We start from the raw sequence: 18315 nt of genomic DNA on the forward strand, positions 1-18315 counted from the left end.
CAACTTCAGCACTGAGACACTACTAGGCGTACTCCAAGGATCGCCATTATCTCCAACATTCTTCAATCTCTACATTGCATCCCTCAGCACCTGCCTAGACAAAATAGGCTTAACCTCCTATAGCTATGTAGACGACATCACCATTCTCCTTCCTTTTGATCAGCCAACGCCCATCATAACAGACACTCTACACAGAACTCTAGAAACAGTGGCAACATGGATGAAAGACCACAAACTAAAACTGAACCCAGACAAAATTCATACTTCTCAAAAAAACATAAAACCCCAACCATAACAAACCTAGTAATAAACTAGAGGTCTGCACGGGAACGGGGATTGCGGGAATCCTGCGGGTCCCGCAGGGTTCCCGCAGGAATCCCCCCCTAATCCACGGGACTCCCAAGGGGACCCCCCTCTGGCCCACAGGACTCCCACGGGGACCCCCCTCTGGCCCACGGGACTCCCACGGGGATGGAAGGCTTTGGAAGCAGGGTTCGTCCATATAATATAATGGACACGTCAGCCTTAGTAAAAGAGGGGATTTATAAGTTAATTACCTGAACAGAAAACAAAAAAAGGGTTCCACCAAAGCGATTCCACAAGGAAAACAGCAAAAGAAACTGTGGCATTGATGATTCTGTTAGAAGTAATTGCTGCTTTTTATGGGGACGGGCGGGGAAGGAGGTAATTTCTTGCGGGGATGGGTGGGGATGGAGAGGATCCTGACGGGGACGGGTGGGGATGGAGAGGATCCTGGCGGGGATGGGTGGGAATTCTGTCCCCGTGCAACTCTCTATAATAAACTCAATCACATACCCCATTCAACCCACTCTAAAACTTCAGGGAATGACGATAGACAAATGCGACACTATGCAACCATAAATCAACAAAACAATACAGAAATCATTCGCGGTCATGAGAAACCTAAGGCAAGTTCAAAAATTCTTCGACAGAAAACAATTCCATCTCATGGTCCAGTCCCTAGTCCTAGGTCTCCTTGACTACTGCAACATCCTATATCTCCCCTGCCCCGCAACAATGATAAAACAACTACAAACAGTACAGTGAAAGATTAGAGAAACTGGGCCTCTTCTCCCTCGAATGCAAAAAAGGTAGTGAATCAATCGCTGTTTCAAAATTGTCCAACAGCGATTGAATCACTACCTTTAGCGAATCTGGGCTTAAGTGGTATATAAACAAAGTCAAATCAGATTGACAGAGTTTGAGCCCACAGGGACAGATAGGAAAATATGATAAAGTACCTGAATGTAAAAGCACTTAGGATATAAGTAGTATATAAATATAAGAATAAAATCAATATACTGTATAAACTCCTGCAAGTTTAAAAGCGTTAAACTTCTTTAGCCCTCTCTGCTAAAAGGATTGTTCCGTCCCCATGATCAATTTTCTCACCCCATTGCTAGTTTTGGAGATGAGGCGAACTGGCAACGTGAACTGCGCACAGGGGGATTTAGGCTTAGAGAATGGGGAAACCCGGATGGGATGGCTCAAGCCGTCCTCCTTTTTCTGGAGCTCTATAGCAGTGGTCCCCAACCCTGTCCTGGAGGACCACCAGGCCAGCCCTAATGAATATGCATGAGAGAGATTTGCATATAATGGAAGTGACAGGCATGCAAATGTGCTCCATGCATATTCATTAGGGCTGGCCTGGTGGGAACCACTGCTCAATAGTACCCCCATTATGAAGCGACACTAAGCCGTTAACAGAGATTTCGGCAATTGGAACCCAAGCACAGTACCGGGTAAATCTTTGGATTCTTGCCCAGAAATAGCTAAGAAGAAAAAAAAAATTTTAATTGAATCAGGTTGGGCAGACTGGATGGACCATTCGGGTCTTTATCTGCCGTCATCTACTATGCTACTATATTCTAGGGTCCTTTTTCTTTTTTTACACATTCAATTCTCTGCTGATAACGTGAATGTTAAATTTCACCGCTTCTTTTTTTTTTTTTTTTTACAAATCTTTATTCATTTTGCATCATATAACAAGTGTAACAATAAATAACAGTTAAAATTTAATATAACACTTGTAACTTCATCATATTCAGCATTAAAACATTATAATTTTAACCTAATCCCTCCCAACCCAACCATAATCTATGCATTCACAAAACTCCTATATAATATTCTTTATTATTGGTCTAAATATTAATAAAATTATATCATAAGCCAAAGAAACGGAGGCGCAGCTCAACTCTCCCCACTACAAGGGCGACCGCTGAGCCTGAGGAAAACGCAACCGCTCACAGCTCACACGACAGGAATGGGGGGAACATTTAGCGGCCCTTCCCCCCCCCCGAGCTCTCACCTCCCGCAAAGTCAACCCCAACATCTTCCCGCTCAGCCTCCAGTCAACGCCTGCGCGCCGCCATCTTTCTCCGCCCGCTCAATGCCCGGCGCGCCGATTGGCTGGCTCCCGCGCGGGCGCCAGCATCCGGCCTCCCCATTGGCTTCAGCGCTCCGGGACCCAGCCGGAAGCGTCTGACGAGAGCTCGAGAGACCGACGCCGCGCGGCTTCCTCTCGCGCCTTAGGAGCCAACGACCTCCAAACTCTCGAGAGTCCGAGCGCTACTGCGGGACTGGGCCGCCCCTGCCGGCCTCTACTACGACTAAGAACAAGAAAACAGTCCCTGCTCCTTCTGTAGCGCCGAAGGGCATACGCAGCGCTGTACATTTTGACATTTAATAGACGGTCCCTGCTCTGAAGAGCTTACAATCTAACTTGAGGATCATTTCCCTTCATGCTGTGAGCCCTGACCCTCTTTGCGTTGTCCCCCTGTTTCTGAGGGAGCAGACTCTCTTAACCTTTTGCCTTGAAATGGCTCTGTGTCTTGAAGGGTAACAGGATTGGCAGTCTGACCCCCCCCCCCTTTGAAACCCACCTGCTTAATTCAGCAGGCATGCTGGCGACGCTCGGAGGAAAGCTCTCCCTTGGGGGGCCACGGGTAACTGTCTTCTGCGGGGGCCACCGGCTAAAAGGGAGGCCGCGCCTGCGAAGAGAGCTCGGCACCTCGCCCCGGAGGAGCACCGTCATGCCGGCCTGGGTGATCGATCGGTACGGGCCTAACCAGGTGCTGCGCTTTAACAAAAACGTCATGTTCCCCATCATTCACTATCCCAACGAAGTTATCATTAAAGTCCACGCTGCGAGTCTAAACCCCTTGGACATTACCATGAGAAGTAAGTGCGCAAGTGTTTTCAGACAATGGCCTGGAATCGTCTTAATTCTACCTTTTTCGTGGCTGTTGGTAGGTATTGATAAGGGCTTTAGGTAGACCATTTAATCTACCATCCCCAAGTGGAGAGGGACAGGGTAAAAGCAAATTACAAGTTGACTCTCGGATAACTGCCGCTATGGGGATTGATAGATGCCGGATAGATGTTCCTTCTCGTATGAGGAAAGACTGAAACGGTTAAAGCTCTTCAGCTTGGAGATATGATTGAAGTCTACAAAATCCCGAGTGGAGTAGAACGGGTACAAGTGGTTCAATTTTTCACTCCGTCAAAAAATACAAAGATTTTCAGAAAGCTGTTGATAAAGTTCCTCACAAGAGGCTCCTGAGAAAATTAAAGAGTCACGGGTTAGGTGGCAAAGTTCATTGTGGATTAGGAACTGGTTATCGGATAGAAAACAGAGGGTAGAGTTAAATGGTCATTTTTCTCAATGGAGGAGAGTAAACAGTGGAGTGCCACAGGGGTCTGTACTATTTAACTTATTTATAAATGATCTGGAAATTGGAATAATGAGTGAGATAATTAAATTTGCAGATGACACTAAACTGTTCAAAGTTGTTAAAAAGCATATGGATTGTGAAAAATTGCAGGTGGATTTTAGGAAATTGGAAGACTGGGCATCCAAATGGCAGATGAAATTTAATGTGGACAAATGCAAGGTAATACTGGGGGCATCAGACCGCGGGCCGCAAAAAACAACCAGGTAGGCTGGATTTGGCCCGCAGCCCTTGAGTTTGACACCTGTGGAGTAGACACTAAAATCTGTTGCTTTCGATAACCTTTAAAGGTCACCTCATTCCTACCCCCACAGTATTTTCCCCCACATAGTAAGTGATATGTATATCAAGTTTGGTTGAAATCTGTCCATGCTTTTATGGATTAGACACTACACTTTGCCCTCCGAATCTGTGGTTTCAGTATCTGCGGATTCGGTTATTTGTGATTTTTTTACAAAAAAAATATTTTCATTTTTTGGCTATTTTTAAGCCGTCCAAGCCCCCCCAGAACCTTACCTGGTGGTCTAGCAGTGAAGCGAGGTAGGAGCAATCTTCCTATGCTCCTACCCCATGCAGAGCCATCATCAGAAAGGCTGCCATGTGTTCCCGTAGTAGTCTCGACACTACAACGGGAACTCATGGCAGCCATTCTGACGATGGCTCTGCAGGGGGCAGGAGCATAGGAAGATCGCTCCTGCCCCACTTCACCGCTAGACCACCAGGTAAGGTTCTGAGGAGGGAGGAGGGGGTGGGTCAAAGCCGGCTGAGAAGTTATTTGTGATTTTTCACACTTTGCGGTCTGGCTCTGCACCTAACCCCCGCGAATACCGAGGGAGAAGTGTAATATCATCATTTTCAATGTCACCCCCTTTCCCCCATCCACATGTCACTCCTTCCCCCTCCCAGTATTTGTCCCCAGATAGTAAGTCTTATGTATACCAAGTTTGGTTGAAATCTGTCCATGTGTTTCAGAGTTATGCTGGAACATACATACATACACCCCCCCATCTGATTTTATATACTGTATATATAGAAGAGAGGAACCCGTAGAATGGAATAAGCTTCCGATTTATAGAAGGCAGCAAGGAGATGTGAAGCTTTTAAAAGGTTGATAAAACAGTATTTATTTTGTAAAATGAAGTGTGGATGTTGAAAGATCATTTTATGCTATAGTGGAAAAAAAAATGGTTGTCTATTAATTAAATATACATATACAAAACCATTTTAAAAAGTCAAAATGGACAATAGACTATATCCCAATTAGTATTTTATTGAATTTTATATGTAGGGACAAGCCTCAGATTATGGAGCAGATATCCCCATAATGGGTTTTCTTCATGAGAAAGAAAACCAATCTCTTGCTCCTCGTAACCTCACCGGCTTTGTCCCAACCTCCCTACCAAATTAATTAATGTTTAATATTATAATCTATTACCTACACTTAAAAACTATTTAATTACTGTCTAACTTTATTTCATTTATCTATCTCACTTTATTTCATTCTTCTTCCAATCATAAATCTACTATATAAAATTTACCAATTCAATAATTTATCATGATAGGGGATTCTAAAAAAGTCCACATACCAAAATGACACTCAAAACCCACTCAATACTGACCTTATAAATTTTAAAACGTATTGCTGAATTAAAATGCTTTTATACCATAAATATTTCAGCTATTCTCAATTCATTTAGTTCATTAAATTCCTTGCTATTCCTTTAACTATTTGAGGTATTATGAGGTATTAAATTCAGCAAAACTGGTTCTAAAGTGCCTGTTTGAAATATTTCATTCAAAGTGCTCATGTGCTATAAATACTAAGTTCATAATTCACTACAGTTCATGTTTGAATTCATCTTTAATTTCTTCTAAACTTCACTTCATAAAGCAGTTTACTATCATTCATTATAATTTTCAAATAGTACTTAGCTCAACATTGCTCTTATCCCAGGACAAGCAGGCATGATATTCTCACATGTGGGTGACGTCATCTACGGAGCCCCGATGCGGAAGCATTTTCAAGCAAACTTGATTGAAGATTTAAGTTTGCTCTGCTGCTCCACGCATGCGTGCCTTCCTGCTCCACTAGGGGGCGCATCCCCTCGTGGTCTCCAGTTCAAAATTTTCCGCTGAGCCTAGAAGTCGTGTTTTTTCAGGCTCTGCCCCAACTGCCTTCTAGCACCGCAATTTTTTCTTATTTTTCTCGATTAAGTCGCTGTGCGTGAATTTTTTCTTGTTTCAACTTGTTCCTGCTTCGTTTTTGACCGACCCGGAGGTTTCCGGGTCCCCGTGGCCGCGTGGCTACTCGAGCCGCGGCCAGTTTCGATTCTATGTCCCGGCCTTTGACCGGCTTTAAAAAGTGCACCCGGTGCGAGCGGCTTCTTTCCATCACAGACCCGCATCGCTGGTGCATCCTCTGCCTCGGGGCCGCTCATCCAACCGACTCCTGCCCCCAGTGTGCTACTTTCTAGAACCGGGCCCTCCGCCGAAGAAAAGCCCGCATGACAGAAACCTCGAACCGCCGTACCTCTAAGAAGGCCCGGGGTTCCCCCCACTCTACGAGGCCGTTCACCTACACCTCGTACGGGACCGCTGAGGGTGGCGGAGCTATCACTCTCCAACCCGCGCATCCTCCAAACTCCCCCTCGGACCGGGGCTCCGATCCGAGGTTTCAGGCTTTCACCGAGGGAGTCCGGGTCGAGGTCACCGATTCGACATCGATCGGTACCCCGAACCCCGGCATCGTCTCCGAGGGGCTCCTCGAGACGTTGGAGATCCACGACCCCGGAACACTTTCACAGTGCTTCCCCGGTCTCGGAGCGTGGATCGGAGCAGGAGCCTCGATACTCGAGGGAAGCCTCCCCATCTTCTCCACCCGACGGAGGTCTCGTTCACCGACCCCGCACGGGGCCTCGGGAACATCCCGCCCATCCTTCTCTCGCTTTGTCCAGGACATGGGCCACGCTTTGGACTTGGACCTCCAGTCCGACTCCAGATACTCTAAGGAGTACCTAGCGGAGCTGGATATGCCATCACTGCCCAGAGAGTCCCTTCGCTTACCGCCTAACCCGGTACTCCAACAGGCTTTCTTCAGGAACCTGGAGACCCCCTATATGGTCACAGCAGTACCCTCCAAAATGGAGGCCAAGTACCGTACAGTACCCTTCCCGGGATTTGAACAACCGCAGCTCTCCCACCAGTCGCTGTTAGTAGAATCCTCCTTGAAAAAGGCTCACCCCTCCAGGGTCTCAGCGGCGGTCCCCCCAGGCCGAGAAGGCCGAACCCTAGACAAGTTCGGCAGGAGACTATATCAAAATGCGATGATGGCCTCTAGGGTGCAAAGCTACACTTTCACCTTCACATCCTACCTCAAACACCTCATTGGACTACTGAGAGCCTTTGAGACTGACTTACTGGCCTCCCGCCAAGGAGCGTTTAGCCTGCTTTCAGAGTCCCTCTCCAACCTACGCCTCCATCTATTCCACGCGGCCTACGATGGCTTCGAACTCTCCTCCAGAGAGGCAGCCTTTGCTATCGCCATGCGCCGCCTAGCTTGGCTGCGCCTGGTCGACATGGACCCCAACTTACAGGACCGGTTGGCTAACCTCCCCTGCGTGGGTAAAGAACTGTTCGATGACACTATTGAGGCGGCTACAAAACGCCTCTCCGAACACGAACGCTCGTTTGCCTCCCTCGTGCGGCAAAAGCCTAAACCGCCTGCGTCCAGGCCGTTCAGGGCCCCTCCGCACCGCTACCCACAAAAATCCACTCCTGCCTTCTCGCGGCCTCCACCCAGGCGTCCGCAAGCCCACCATCGGGCTCTGCCCAAGTCCCAACCGCCTGCGACTACCAAACCATCCCCGTCCTTTTGACGGGATACGCGGAAGGGGGCGGGCCCCCTCCGCCATAGTCCCAGGCCTCCTTCCCATCGGGGGTCGCCTCAAAGTCTTTTACCCTCGCTGGGAACAAGTCACGTCGGACGCATGGGTCCTTGGCGTGATCTCATCAGGATACTCTCTCAACTTTCGGGCCATTCCTCCAGACAACCCCCCAAGGAATTGCCCTCCCAACCGGACGCAGCTACCCCTACTCCTCTCCGAAGCTCGAGATCTGCTTCACCTGAGAGCAGTGGAGGAGGTTTCCCCGGCCAACGGGGGAAGGGCTTCTACTCCCGTTACTTCCTGGTACCGAAAAAAACGGGAGACCTTCGCCCAATACTAGACTTGAGACGCCTCAACAAATTTCTGGTACGGGAAAAATTTTGGATGCTTTCCCTACCGACCCTCTACCCCCTGATCGACGAGGGCGACTGGCTCTGCTCCCTCGATCTGAAGGAGGCGTACACACATGTTCCAGTGCACCCCGCTCACCGCAAGTTCTTGCGTTTTCAGGTGGGAGACCTGCACCTGCAATACCGAGTCCTCCCCTTCGGCCTAGCATCGTCACCTCGGGTCTTCACCAAGTGCCTCGTGGTGGTCGCAGCTACCTTACTCTCCCAAGATCTTCAGGTATTCCCCTACCTGGACGACTGGCTGATCAAAGCCCCGTCCAGGGAAGGGGTTATCTCAGCGACCCAACAGACTATTATCTACCTACAGAGTCTGGGGTTCGAGATAAACTTCCCAAAATCCCAACTACGCCCCTCGCAGTCCCTACAATTCATCGGGGCCACGCTGGACACGGTTCGCCTCCGTTCCTTCCTCCCCCCTCCGCGTCTAGAGGCGTTAGTAAGTGTGAGCCGAAGGATCTCACTGCTGACCTCGGTATCAGCTCGACAGATGATGACTCTCCTGGGCCACATGGCCTCCACCGTCCATGTCACACCCTTCGCCCGTCTCCATCTGAGAATCCCTCAATGGACCCTGGCCTCTCAATGGCGTCAAGACCGGGACCCGATCGATCGTCCCGTGATAGTGACTCCTTCCTTGCAACAATCGCTCCGCTGGTGGGCCGACTCTTCAAATCTTTCCAAAGGTTTGCTCTTCCTCTCCCCTCCTCACAGCAAGGTACTTACCACGGACTCGGCAGAGTACGCTTGGGGATTCCACCTGGACGGCCTCCGCACTCAGGGGATGTGGTCAGCAGAAGACCGCCGCTGTCACATCAACGTGCTAGAGCTCCGGGCCATCTATCTCGCAGCTGTAGCTTTTCAACATCTGCTTCACGACCGGGTGGTCCTCATCCGAACCGACAACCAGGTAGCAATGTACTACGTAAACAAACAAGGGGGGACAGGGTCTTGGTCTCTCTGTCGGGAAGCCATGCGCCTCTGGAAATGGGCAATCTCCAACAACACCTTCCTTCGAGCGGTGTACATACAAGGAGAACAAAACTGTCTGGCGGACAGACTCAGCCGTCTCCTCCAGCCACTCGAGTGGTCACTGCACTCTCAGACCCTACGACAGGTGTTCGAAAAGTGGGGGACGCCTCAAATAGATATGTTCGCATCCCCCCACAATCACAAACTACCCCTCTTCTGCTCCCGGATACACTCCCCGGACCGACTCGAGGCCGACGCCTTCCTCCTCGACTTGGAGGGAAGGTTTCTGTACGCGTTTCCGCCGTTTCCTCTGATCCTGCTGACGCTGGTCCACCTGAAAACGGTGAAAGCCACCCTGATCCTGATTGCTCCTCGCTGGCCACGCCAGCCTTGGTTTTCCCTTCTACTTCAACTCAGTGTCAGAGATCCACTGCCTCTGCCTCGGTTTCCCTCTCTACTATCACAGAGTCAGGGTTCGCTGTTACATCCCAATCTTCAATCTCTTCATCTGAATGCTTGGTTTCTTTCCCCCTGACTTCTCTCCCCGTGTTTCAATCAGTCAAGGAGATATTGGAGGCCTCTAGAAAGACCTCGACGAGAACCTGCTATTCTCAAAAGTGGACCAGATTTTCAGCCTGGTGCTCCTCTCACAGCTAGGACCCGGTGTCGGTCCCCGTCCCTCTGGTCCTTGACTATTTACTTCAATTATCTCACTCCGGCCTAAAGACCAACTCCATTCGAGTACATCTCAGTGCGATTGCGGCCTTTCATCAGCCCCTGGAAGGAAAAGCCCTCTCGCTCCACCCCTTAGTCTCTCGCTTCATGAAGGGTCTTCTGAAAGTCCACCCTCCTCTCAAACCCCCTCCGGAGGTTTGGGACCTTAACGTGGTTCTGGCTCAACTAATGAAACCTCCATTTGAGCCCCTAGACAAATGCCATCCTAAATTCCTCACGTGGAAGGTGATTTTCCTGCTTGCACTCACTTCCACCCGGCGAGTTAGTGAGCTACAGGCTCTGGTAGCGGACCCACCCTTCACTGTTTTCCACCATGACAAGGTGGTACTCCGCACACATCCAAAGTTCTTGCCTAAAGTAGTGTCTGATTTTCACCTCAATCAGTCCATCGTCTTGCCCGTGTTTTTTCCCAAGCCCCACTCTCACCCCGGAGAGGTGGCGCTTCACACTCTTGACTGCAAGAGAGCGTGGCCTTTTACCTCCAACGCACTCAACCACACCGGAAAGTCCCACAATTGTTTTTGTCCTTCGACCCAAACCGGTTAGGCCACCCAGTTTCCAAGCGCACCTTGTCCAACTGGTTGGCCGATTGCATCACCTTTTGCTACGCTCAGGCTGGTCTTGCGCTGCATGGTCGAGTAACGGGACACAAGGTCCGAGCGATGGCAGCCTCCGTAGCGTTCCTCAGGTCCACACCTATCGAGGAAATCTGCAAGGCTGCCACGTGGTCTTCGGTTCATACTTTCACCTCCCACTACTGTCTGGACTCACTGTCCAGAAGCGATGGCCGGTTCGGCCAATCGGTATTGCGAAATCTATTTGCTTAAATTGCCAACTTCCCTCCATCCCTTTTCAGTTAGCTTGGAGGTCACCCACATGTGAGAATATATGCCTGCTGTCCCTGGATAACACCTGTTACGGTAAGTAACTGTGCTTTTTAGGAACCACATTGCTTTGTCATTTATCTGTCTTCCGACGACAAGGCCTGTGTTTCACGGGAAAAACTTGAGACCCGCTGCGTCAGGGATATATCTTAAGCAACGCTTATCTGAAAGTGTATACGCCTGTGTGGGTTCCAAGCCAGTGGAAGAACATAAGAAGTTGCCTCCACTGGGTCAGACCAGAGGTCCATCGTGCCCAGCGGTCCGCTCCCGCGGCGGCCCATCAGGTCTATGACCTGTGAAGTGGTTCCTGACCATTTCTATAACCTACCTCTGCTTCTATCTGTACCCCTCAGTCCCCTTATCCTTTAGGAACCTATCTAAACCTTCCTTGAACCCCTGTACTGTGCTCTGGCTTTATCATCTTGGTGCATCCGCTTTATCATCTTGGTGCATTCTCGCTATTCCCTGGAGTTAGGTTTCTAGAAAACTCTGTGAATACCAAAACCGCAAAAAAATAACCATTGACCCTGTGGAAAAAAAAAAGGGGGGTTAGATTTCTGTGCAACCCTGTTTACTGTACACTTTTGCTGCCTAGCACCATAAATTTATCATTTTGTGAACCCTTTTTGTAAAGAACAGCTTGCTTATTATTACTGTATCTGCATTTTAGAAATGTATTTTATATACTGCTTATTTAGAAAAAAATAGTCTTTAGGCCTAACAGTACTCATACACAGCTCCATGAATATCTTTATCTTCATGGGAACACACTACATGACCGTAACTAAGCAAAAATGGGCTGGAATTTATTTTGCTTGAATAATTGAATACGGAACATGGGGCTAACAAGAATGCACTTTAGGTCTTGATGGCTGCACCAACTCCAAGAACGATCAAGGAGATGAGCACATCTTAAATAACTATTATATCCAAATAAGTGGTATATTACATTACATTACCATTTGTATTCCGCTAAAGCCCTTATGAGTTCATAGCAGATCACAATTTAACTACCAGAAACAAATTCAGTTAAACATAATGCAGTAATAAAATTATATCTGAATAAACATACATAAACATCAATTTGAAGATGAACATTTCCCTCTTGTAACAATGGGGGAGTGTGTTGTGCAATGGTTAAAGCTACAGCCTCAGCACCCTGAGGTTGTGGGTTCAAATCCACGCTGCACCTTGTGACCCTGAGCGAGTCACTTAATCCCCCCATTGCCCCAGATACTTTAGACAGATTGTGAGCCCGTCAGGACAGACAGGGAAAAATGCTTGAGTACCTGAATAAATTCATTTGAACCATTCTCAGCTCCTCTGGGAGAACAGTATAGAAAATTGAATACATAATGTGATAGCCAGAGCTGGCATTGTGATATCATAATGCCTCATTCCACCAATACCTAAGAGCCAACCTCATCAGTGATGTCACACAATGGCTTGACTGTCCTATACTTGGCTCACTTTTACCACATCCCGATTTCTAGAGTGGTGCAGTGGTTAAAGCTACAGCCTCAGCACCCTCAGGTTAGGGGTTCAAACCCACACTGTTGTTTGTGACCCTGCGTAAGTCACTTAATCCCCCCTTCCCTAGCAACAGCAGCAGATGAATCCAGAGACCAATGGGATAGCCCACATCTACCAGCAGGCGGAGATAGAGAAACTGATTAACAGGTGGTCCTATTGGCTGGCACTCCTCCTGTATCTCCAGTATTCTCTATCTCCCAGAAGGAAAATGTCGCTATTCAACTAGCTCCTGAATTCTGGCTGTGACTGGAACTTTATTTTCTCCTGTTGAGGTTTCTCTTCAGTGAGCTGGCAATGCTATTTCTCCTGTTGAGATTTTCTCTTCAGTGAGACAGGGATGTCCGGCTGAACGGTGCCGGTTTAGGGGTTACACCTGGGCCCCCCCAGGTCCCTGCCTCACCCTCCCTCCATTGCTAGAGGGTCTGACTGGGTCTCAATTTTTTCTTCTTTCCCTTCTCGGTTTAAAAAAAAAAAAAAAAGAGACCACAGTTGCTACATTCTGCCCTGTTATTGATGGCTTTAACTGCCTTCAACCGGCCCTAACAACAAGCTTGTGAGTATTTATGGTTTTACTGTTGTTTGAACTTCAGGTTCTGTTTGGGAGTCTTAGTACTGTGGGTTCGGTCATCGTACATTTAAGGAATGGATATTTTCTTGAGGCTAAGTTTTATGACTAGAAATCCGATTGAGGGAGCCAGGACTTTTCCGCCCTTTGCATGCACGTGCTTGGTTTCCTTGTTGATTACAGTGCGGCAGTAGCAGTGCGATTTCATGCTCACACTTGTTCTCCTTGTTGGGTTTCAGTGTAGCAGTACTGGTCCTGTTTATTCTGAGGCTCTCTTTTATCGGTGTTTGTCAGGGCCATGTGCAGCTGATTGTGCAGGTGCCGGTTTATAGCAGCGCGCATGAGATGGGACATGGTTTTTTTCGGCGCTGTGAGCCGTTCTTCTGGTTATTCCCCGAGTCTGATTTTCTTTCTATGCAAGCCGTGGCAGGGTAAATTTTGCGGGGCTTGAATCCGACTATGTTTCTAGGAGCGTTGATGCAGCGGCCACGTGTCAGTGAGAATCAGGCGTGCGCTTGGGTCTCGTAATGGCGGGAGAGCTGCAGCGTTCCAGTAGTTTGTTTCCAGCTGACTTTGGTCAGGGTATGCCGGGGCTTCTCTCCTTTCCGGTTCAGACAAGTTGTATGTGTTTCACCAGCTTTGGGACAAGCTTGGGCAGATTTATATGTCTATGTCTGTGTTACTGCTGTACTCCCTTGAAGGAAGCTGCTTGTTTAATCGGACTCTGGGGTTAGCACTCAAGGGGTTTACCAGAAAGACTCTGACCTGTACTAGGTCACCCAGTCTCAGTTTGTCTCCGGACTGGGGCGACATACGGCAACTCACGGCACGGTGAGATCAGCAGTAAGATAGTGCCCTGAATTTCACACAGGTATCTCATTGTCTCTCTTGGGGTCCCTGCAGATTGAGCCTTTGTCTGTTGGTAACTGTCCTTATTTGGGCCTCTGTGCTGAGCTGCATGTGTCTAATAGTGGCACAGGATATATATGCCTAAAGGTAGTACAAGCAGTTTCCAAGTTCGGGCTGTCTCTATGGGCATAATGACACTGCGCATCTTCCTGCGGCCAGGACTCTCTTTCTCTATTTCTGAGGGGGCCTGGACTTCAGATTTCCATGCTTATCACTCTGGTTTCTCCTATCGCCATTTTCTCATGGCACATGCTAGACGGGTCCCCCGACCAGACAGGAAGGGCTGTAAAGCTCCTTTTAACCAGGAGCCAGTTACCTATTCTATCAAACCCGCGGAGGATCATGCGCTATGTGGCTGTTAGCCTCATCCCTGAAGCTCTCATTAGCGATGTGAGCTTTGTCTGATACCTGTAAGGATGCTGTTGTTTTCCACGGGGCGGTAGATGCAGCATCTTGATTGAGTCTAGTACGTATTCACTTGAAAGGACATACGTATTTCGCTCATGTTGCATGGAGTTATTACTGTTTTCATTGTTCCAGTATATTCCTCTTTACATTGTGAAACTTGATTTTTCCTAGGAGAATCTTCTTGCAGATCCTACAGTTCTCATCCTGCCATTCCCTGACCTTCTGCACTTCATTCTGAGGGGATCTTGACTTCTTTCAATGACTCTTCAGGCTTTCTCATGAGGTAGAAGATGCTATAATGTCAGGTCAGGGGGCTGTGAAGATTTTTCAGGATGCTTGCGACTTTGCATCCTCCTCAGGTTTCCAGTTCGTTCTTGGAGTCTCTATGTTTTGTGTTTCCCTTTTCAGTGTTACTGGTCCTCAGGGCAGTTCTTGTAGTTCTTCGGGAACTAAGGGACGTTGTTCCACTTACTGCATGGTGCCCAAGACAGGGGCATTGGGCTGGCTGGATCCCATTCTGCTGAATTTGTTTCTCAGGGTTACACATTTCTGCAGAAAAACTGGGAGAATATTTACATTTTCCCTATGGACTTCGAATCGGCACTAGGTTTGCTTGCCTCTCTTTGAGCAGCACTTTCGATTTTGGCACATGCCATTTCACCTACCCAAGGCTTCAAGAACGTTTTAGAAAATGTGGGCAGTGGTACCGTTTTGGCGCTACCAGGTGATTCACCTATTTCTTCTTGACTGACTTCTTGATTCGGACATCTTCCAGTCAGGCCATTTGACTGACAAGAAAAGGGTGGTTTCTTTTCCTCAGTTCTTTGGACGTAAATCTTCGATTTGCACAGCGCTCTTTTCTCCTGTACTATTTATAGGTATATCGGGGAGATGTTTTTATTCATATAGGAGAGAAATGTGTTTCTTCCCAAGACTAGGGCGAAGGGTCACAGTCTCAGGTTTGCATCCTTCTTTGGTCACCATGACCCAGAGTATGGGATTCTGTACAGGTTATAGGATCCATGTTGCTGACTCCACTGGGAACTTCGGCTTGCTTTCCCATTTTGCCGCTATAGCAGTTGCTTTTGTTCCAGTGGTTCCCGTTATCTCAGGGCTCCAATTATTTGGTAGGCTCCTCATGTATCGCTCTGTATGATTTGGTGGCTCAGCGAGATTTCTCTTTTCAAAGGCATGCCTCGGTCTTTGCTGGACTAGCTCATGGCCACCAAACATGTCGGGTTGGGGGGCTCGGTGTCTTCCATCCTCAGCTCCAGGAGTCTGGTCTTAAGAGGTGACTCAGTACTTGTTCATTCTTCTACTCTTGAGCGTTGTCAGGCTCCTTTCTGGAGCTTCAGACCATTCTTCCGGACTGCCGCTGAGGGTCCTTTCAGTCGGTATTATGATGGGGGTATTTCTCTACAGCTTGGGCAGTAGGTGATGTACTCAGTTGCCAGGTACAGTTGTTCTACTTCAGTGGGTGGACCCTCATCTTCCTCTTCTGTTGGCAGATCATTTTAAGGGTCAGGAAAAGAGTTTGGATAGACTTTCTCTCCGCGAAATCTGAGCATGGCTCATTTATTGTATGTTACAGTGTACAGCACTGTGTACGCTCTAGAAAGTGTAAACGTTAGTAATAGTGAAATCTTCTACATCCTGGATATTGGGAATTTTGGCTGAGGCATTCCAGCTCTTTTTATGGACGTGAGATCTCCTGGAACTAGACCTCATGGCCTCGTCTCACAATTCAATGCTTCCTAGCTTTTTCGGCGGGCACAGGGAGTGGGAGTTAGAGGGGGTAACAGCGTGGCTTCTTTCTCACCTCTGGTTTATCTTTTTCAGTATTTTCCCCTGGCTGATGATGGCTTGGATTTGCCATCTCAAGCTCGCTTTCCGGACACAGTATTTGTAGAATCTCTGGCTTGGCTGCGCCATCCTTGCTATGTGGATCTGATGAGTCTTTCGACAGCCGGACTAAGAAGTTTCCTGGTATCTCCGGATTTGCTCACCTAGGGTCCGATCAGCATGGATATTCGTGCTACTTTGGTATTACAACCTAGCTTTTGAGTAGTCATGACTGACGTGTTATGCGCAGCAGGTTGTTTCTTCTCTTATCCAGGCGCTACAGACGTCTTCACCTGTGGCTTCTGCTTCCTTTTGGAGGTTTTTCCTTTCTTGGATACTTCTCAACATTTGCACCCTTCCGGAGTTCCTTTTTGGCACAGGTGTATTGCCGAGGGCTTAGCGTTCAATTCCCTTCAGCTTCAAGTGCCATTCTTAGCTTGTTACAAGGGCTAGGTATATTGCTCTTCAATTACTTCTCAGCTTCATGTAGTTCAGTTCCTAAACGGAGTACGGTATATTTGTACATCTCTTAGAAAGCCATGTCCGGAGTACAATCTTCAGGTACTTCTTCACAATTTACCGAAGGCTTCATTTCTCCTTGTACCGTTAAACATGGGGTTTCTTGTGGCCATGGCTTCAGCTCTGCAGTTTTCCGAGTTGCAGGCCTTGTTCAGCGGGGATTCCTATTTCTGATTTCCGAAATCTGGAGTATCAGTTCGGACGGTACCACAATTCTTTTTAAGGAGGTGTCATCCTTTCTTTTATGACACGCTCACTTTTCCTTCCTTCTTCCTGGGAGGAGAAATGGGGAGACATGCTTTTTATTCACTGTTTTTTTTTTGGTTTTTTTTGAAAGTGCGTAGCGTTCTCCGCGAGCAAGATTTCTAATGACTTTTAGTTGTTTAGATCACCTTTTTGTATTCTTCAAGGGACGCCTCAAACATTTGGTGGCGTCAGGAGGACATTCTTTATGCTTGCTTGCTGGCAGGGAAGCGGTTGGCGAAAGAACTTCATGACCATTCCACCGGAGTGATGGCCACTTCTTGGGCTCAGCCCAGAGGTTTTTCCTTGGAGGAGATTTGTCTCGTGGCTACTTGGTCTTCCGAGAGTGCTTTCTCTCCGCATTTCTGCTTGGATGTGGGGGCGCATGCGGTAGGGGCGTTTTGTGCTTCGGTTGTTGCGGAGGCGGCGTTTGCTTCCCACCCAGATTGAGGATTGCTTTGCTACATCCCATTGGTCTCTGGATTCATCTGCTGCTGTTGCTAGGGAAGGAAAAATTATGTTCTTACCTGTTAAATTTCTTTCCCTTAGACGCAGCAGATGAATCCAGAGTCCCACCCTTTCTGGATATTGTCTCTCGGTTTTTTCTTTTGCAACTTTCGCAGTTTGTTATTATGGCAGGTTGTTTTCTGTATTATTGCATTTTGAGATTTGTTATGGGAAAGAAGTTTTTTTACATGCTATGCCTATTGATGGTTACGGATGCTTGGGCAAGGAGCTATACTGGATAAACAGGAGGAGTGCCAGCCAATAGGACCATCTGTTAATCAATTTCTCTATCTCCGCCTGCTGGTAGATGTAGGCTATCCCATTGGTCTCTGGATTCATCTGCTGCGTCTAAGGGAAAGAAAATTAACAGGTAAGAACATAATTTTTCCATTGCCCCAAGTACATTATAAAGATTGTGATCCTGCCGGGACAGACAAGGAAAAATGCTTGAGTACCTGAATAAATTCATGTAAACCGTTCTGGGCTCCCTCGGGAGAACGGTATAGAAAAATGAATAAATAAAATAAATAAATGAAATCTTCCTCTATTAATGTGTTTCAACATTCTCTCCTATTCTAACAGTGTAACCTTCCTCTACAATGTGATACAAACTTTTCCCCATGATGCTGCTTGGGCTTCGTAGCCTGTAAGTTGCCTTGAATCTGTACTGGATAAGTGCAATTTAAAAATCCCAATTAGATTAAATAGAAATGTTTTTAAGAACTTCCTAAAAGCAACGTAACAATCTTCTTATCTAATTGAAAAAGGCAGGGCATTCCAAATTAAAGGAGCCTGATAATAAAAACATGCCTTCCATTACACCTTTGCAGAAGCTTATGTAAACCACTCTGAATTGACTTTCCAGTCATTAGTAGTGGTATAGAAGCTTTCAGTAAATATAAACATTCTTTCCTTGTCGTCGTCCCCCCCGACACAGCTATGAAATTAAACTGCCTAAAAAGACTTGGCAAATAGATGTGTTTTAACGGTTCATAGACAGTAACGCTCCGGAAGACAAAGGCGCGCGCCGACAACTGAGCGCAAGACGGAGGCGCGCGCCGAAGAAAGAGTGTTTTTAGGGGCTGCGACGGGGGGTTTTGTTGGGGAGCCCCCCCACTTTACTTAATACATATCGCGGCGGCGTTGTGGGGGGTT

General features: G+C 47.7%; 2 protein-coding genes across 4 annotated transcripts in view; one reads left to right on the plus strand and one right to left on the minus strand.

Annotated features, from left to right (window-relative positions):
* Window positions 1-2485, minus strand: part of QRSL1 (glutaminyl-tRNA amidotransferase subunit QRSL1) — a 110941-nt gene extending 108456 nt beyond the window's left edge. The window contains exon 1 of one of the 2 annotated variants that reach the window (XM_033936855.1): window positions 2330-2485. In XM_033936855.1, the coding sequence (XP_033792746.1) occupies window positions 2330-2353 (24 nt within the window). In that variant the 5' untranslated portion in view covers window positions 2354-2485. Of the gene's footprint in view, window positions 1-2268; window positions 2293-2329 lie in introns of those variants that run through there. The other variant, XM_033936856.1, reaches the window with a different exon arrangement.
* The window catches only part of RTN4IP1 (reticulon 4 interacting protein 1), a 105269-nt gene continuing 89381 nt past the window's right edge, over window positions 2428-18315 (plus strand). Inside the window, exon 1 of one of the 2 annotated variants that reach the window (XM_033936858.1) lies at window positions 2428-3201. In XM_033936858.1, coding sequence (XP_033792749.1) covers window positions 2922-3201 — 280 coding nt within the window. In that variant the 5' untranslated portion in view covers window positions 2428-2921. The remainder of the gene's footprint in view (window positions 3202-18315) is intronic. The other variant, XM_033936857.1, reaches the window with a different exon arrangement.

Source organism: Geotrypetes seraphini, chromosome 3, assembly GCF_902459505.1.
Source record: "Geotrypetes seraphini chromosome 3, aGeoSer1.1, whole genome shotgun sequence".
NCBI lineage: Eukaryota > Metazoa > Chordata > Amphibia > Gymnophiona > Dermophiidae > Geotrypetes > Geotrypetes seraphini.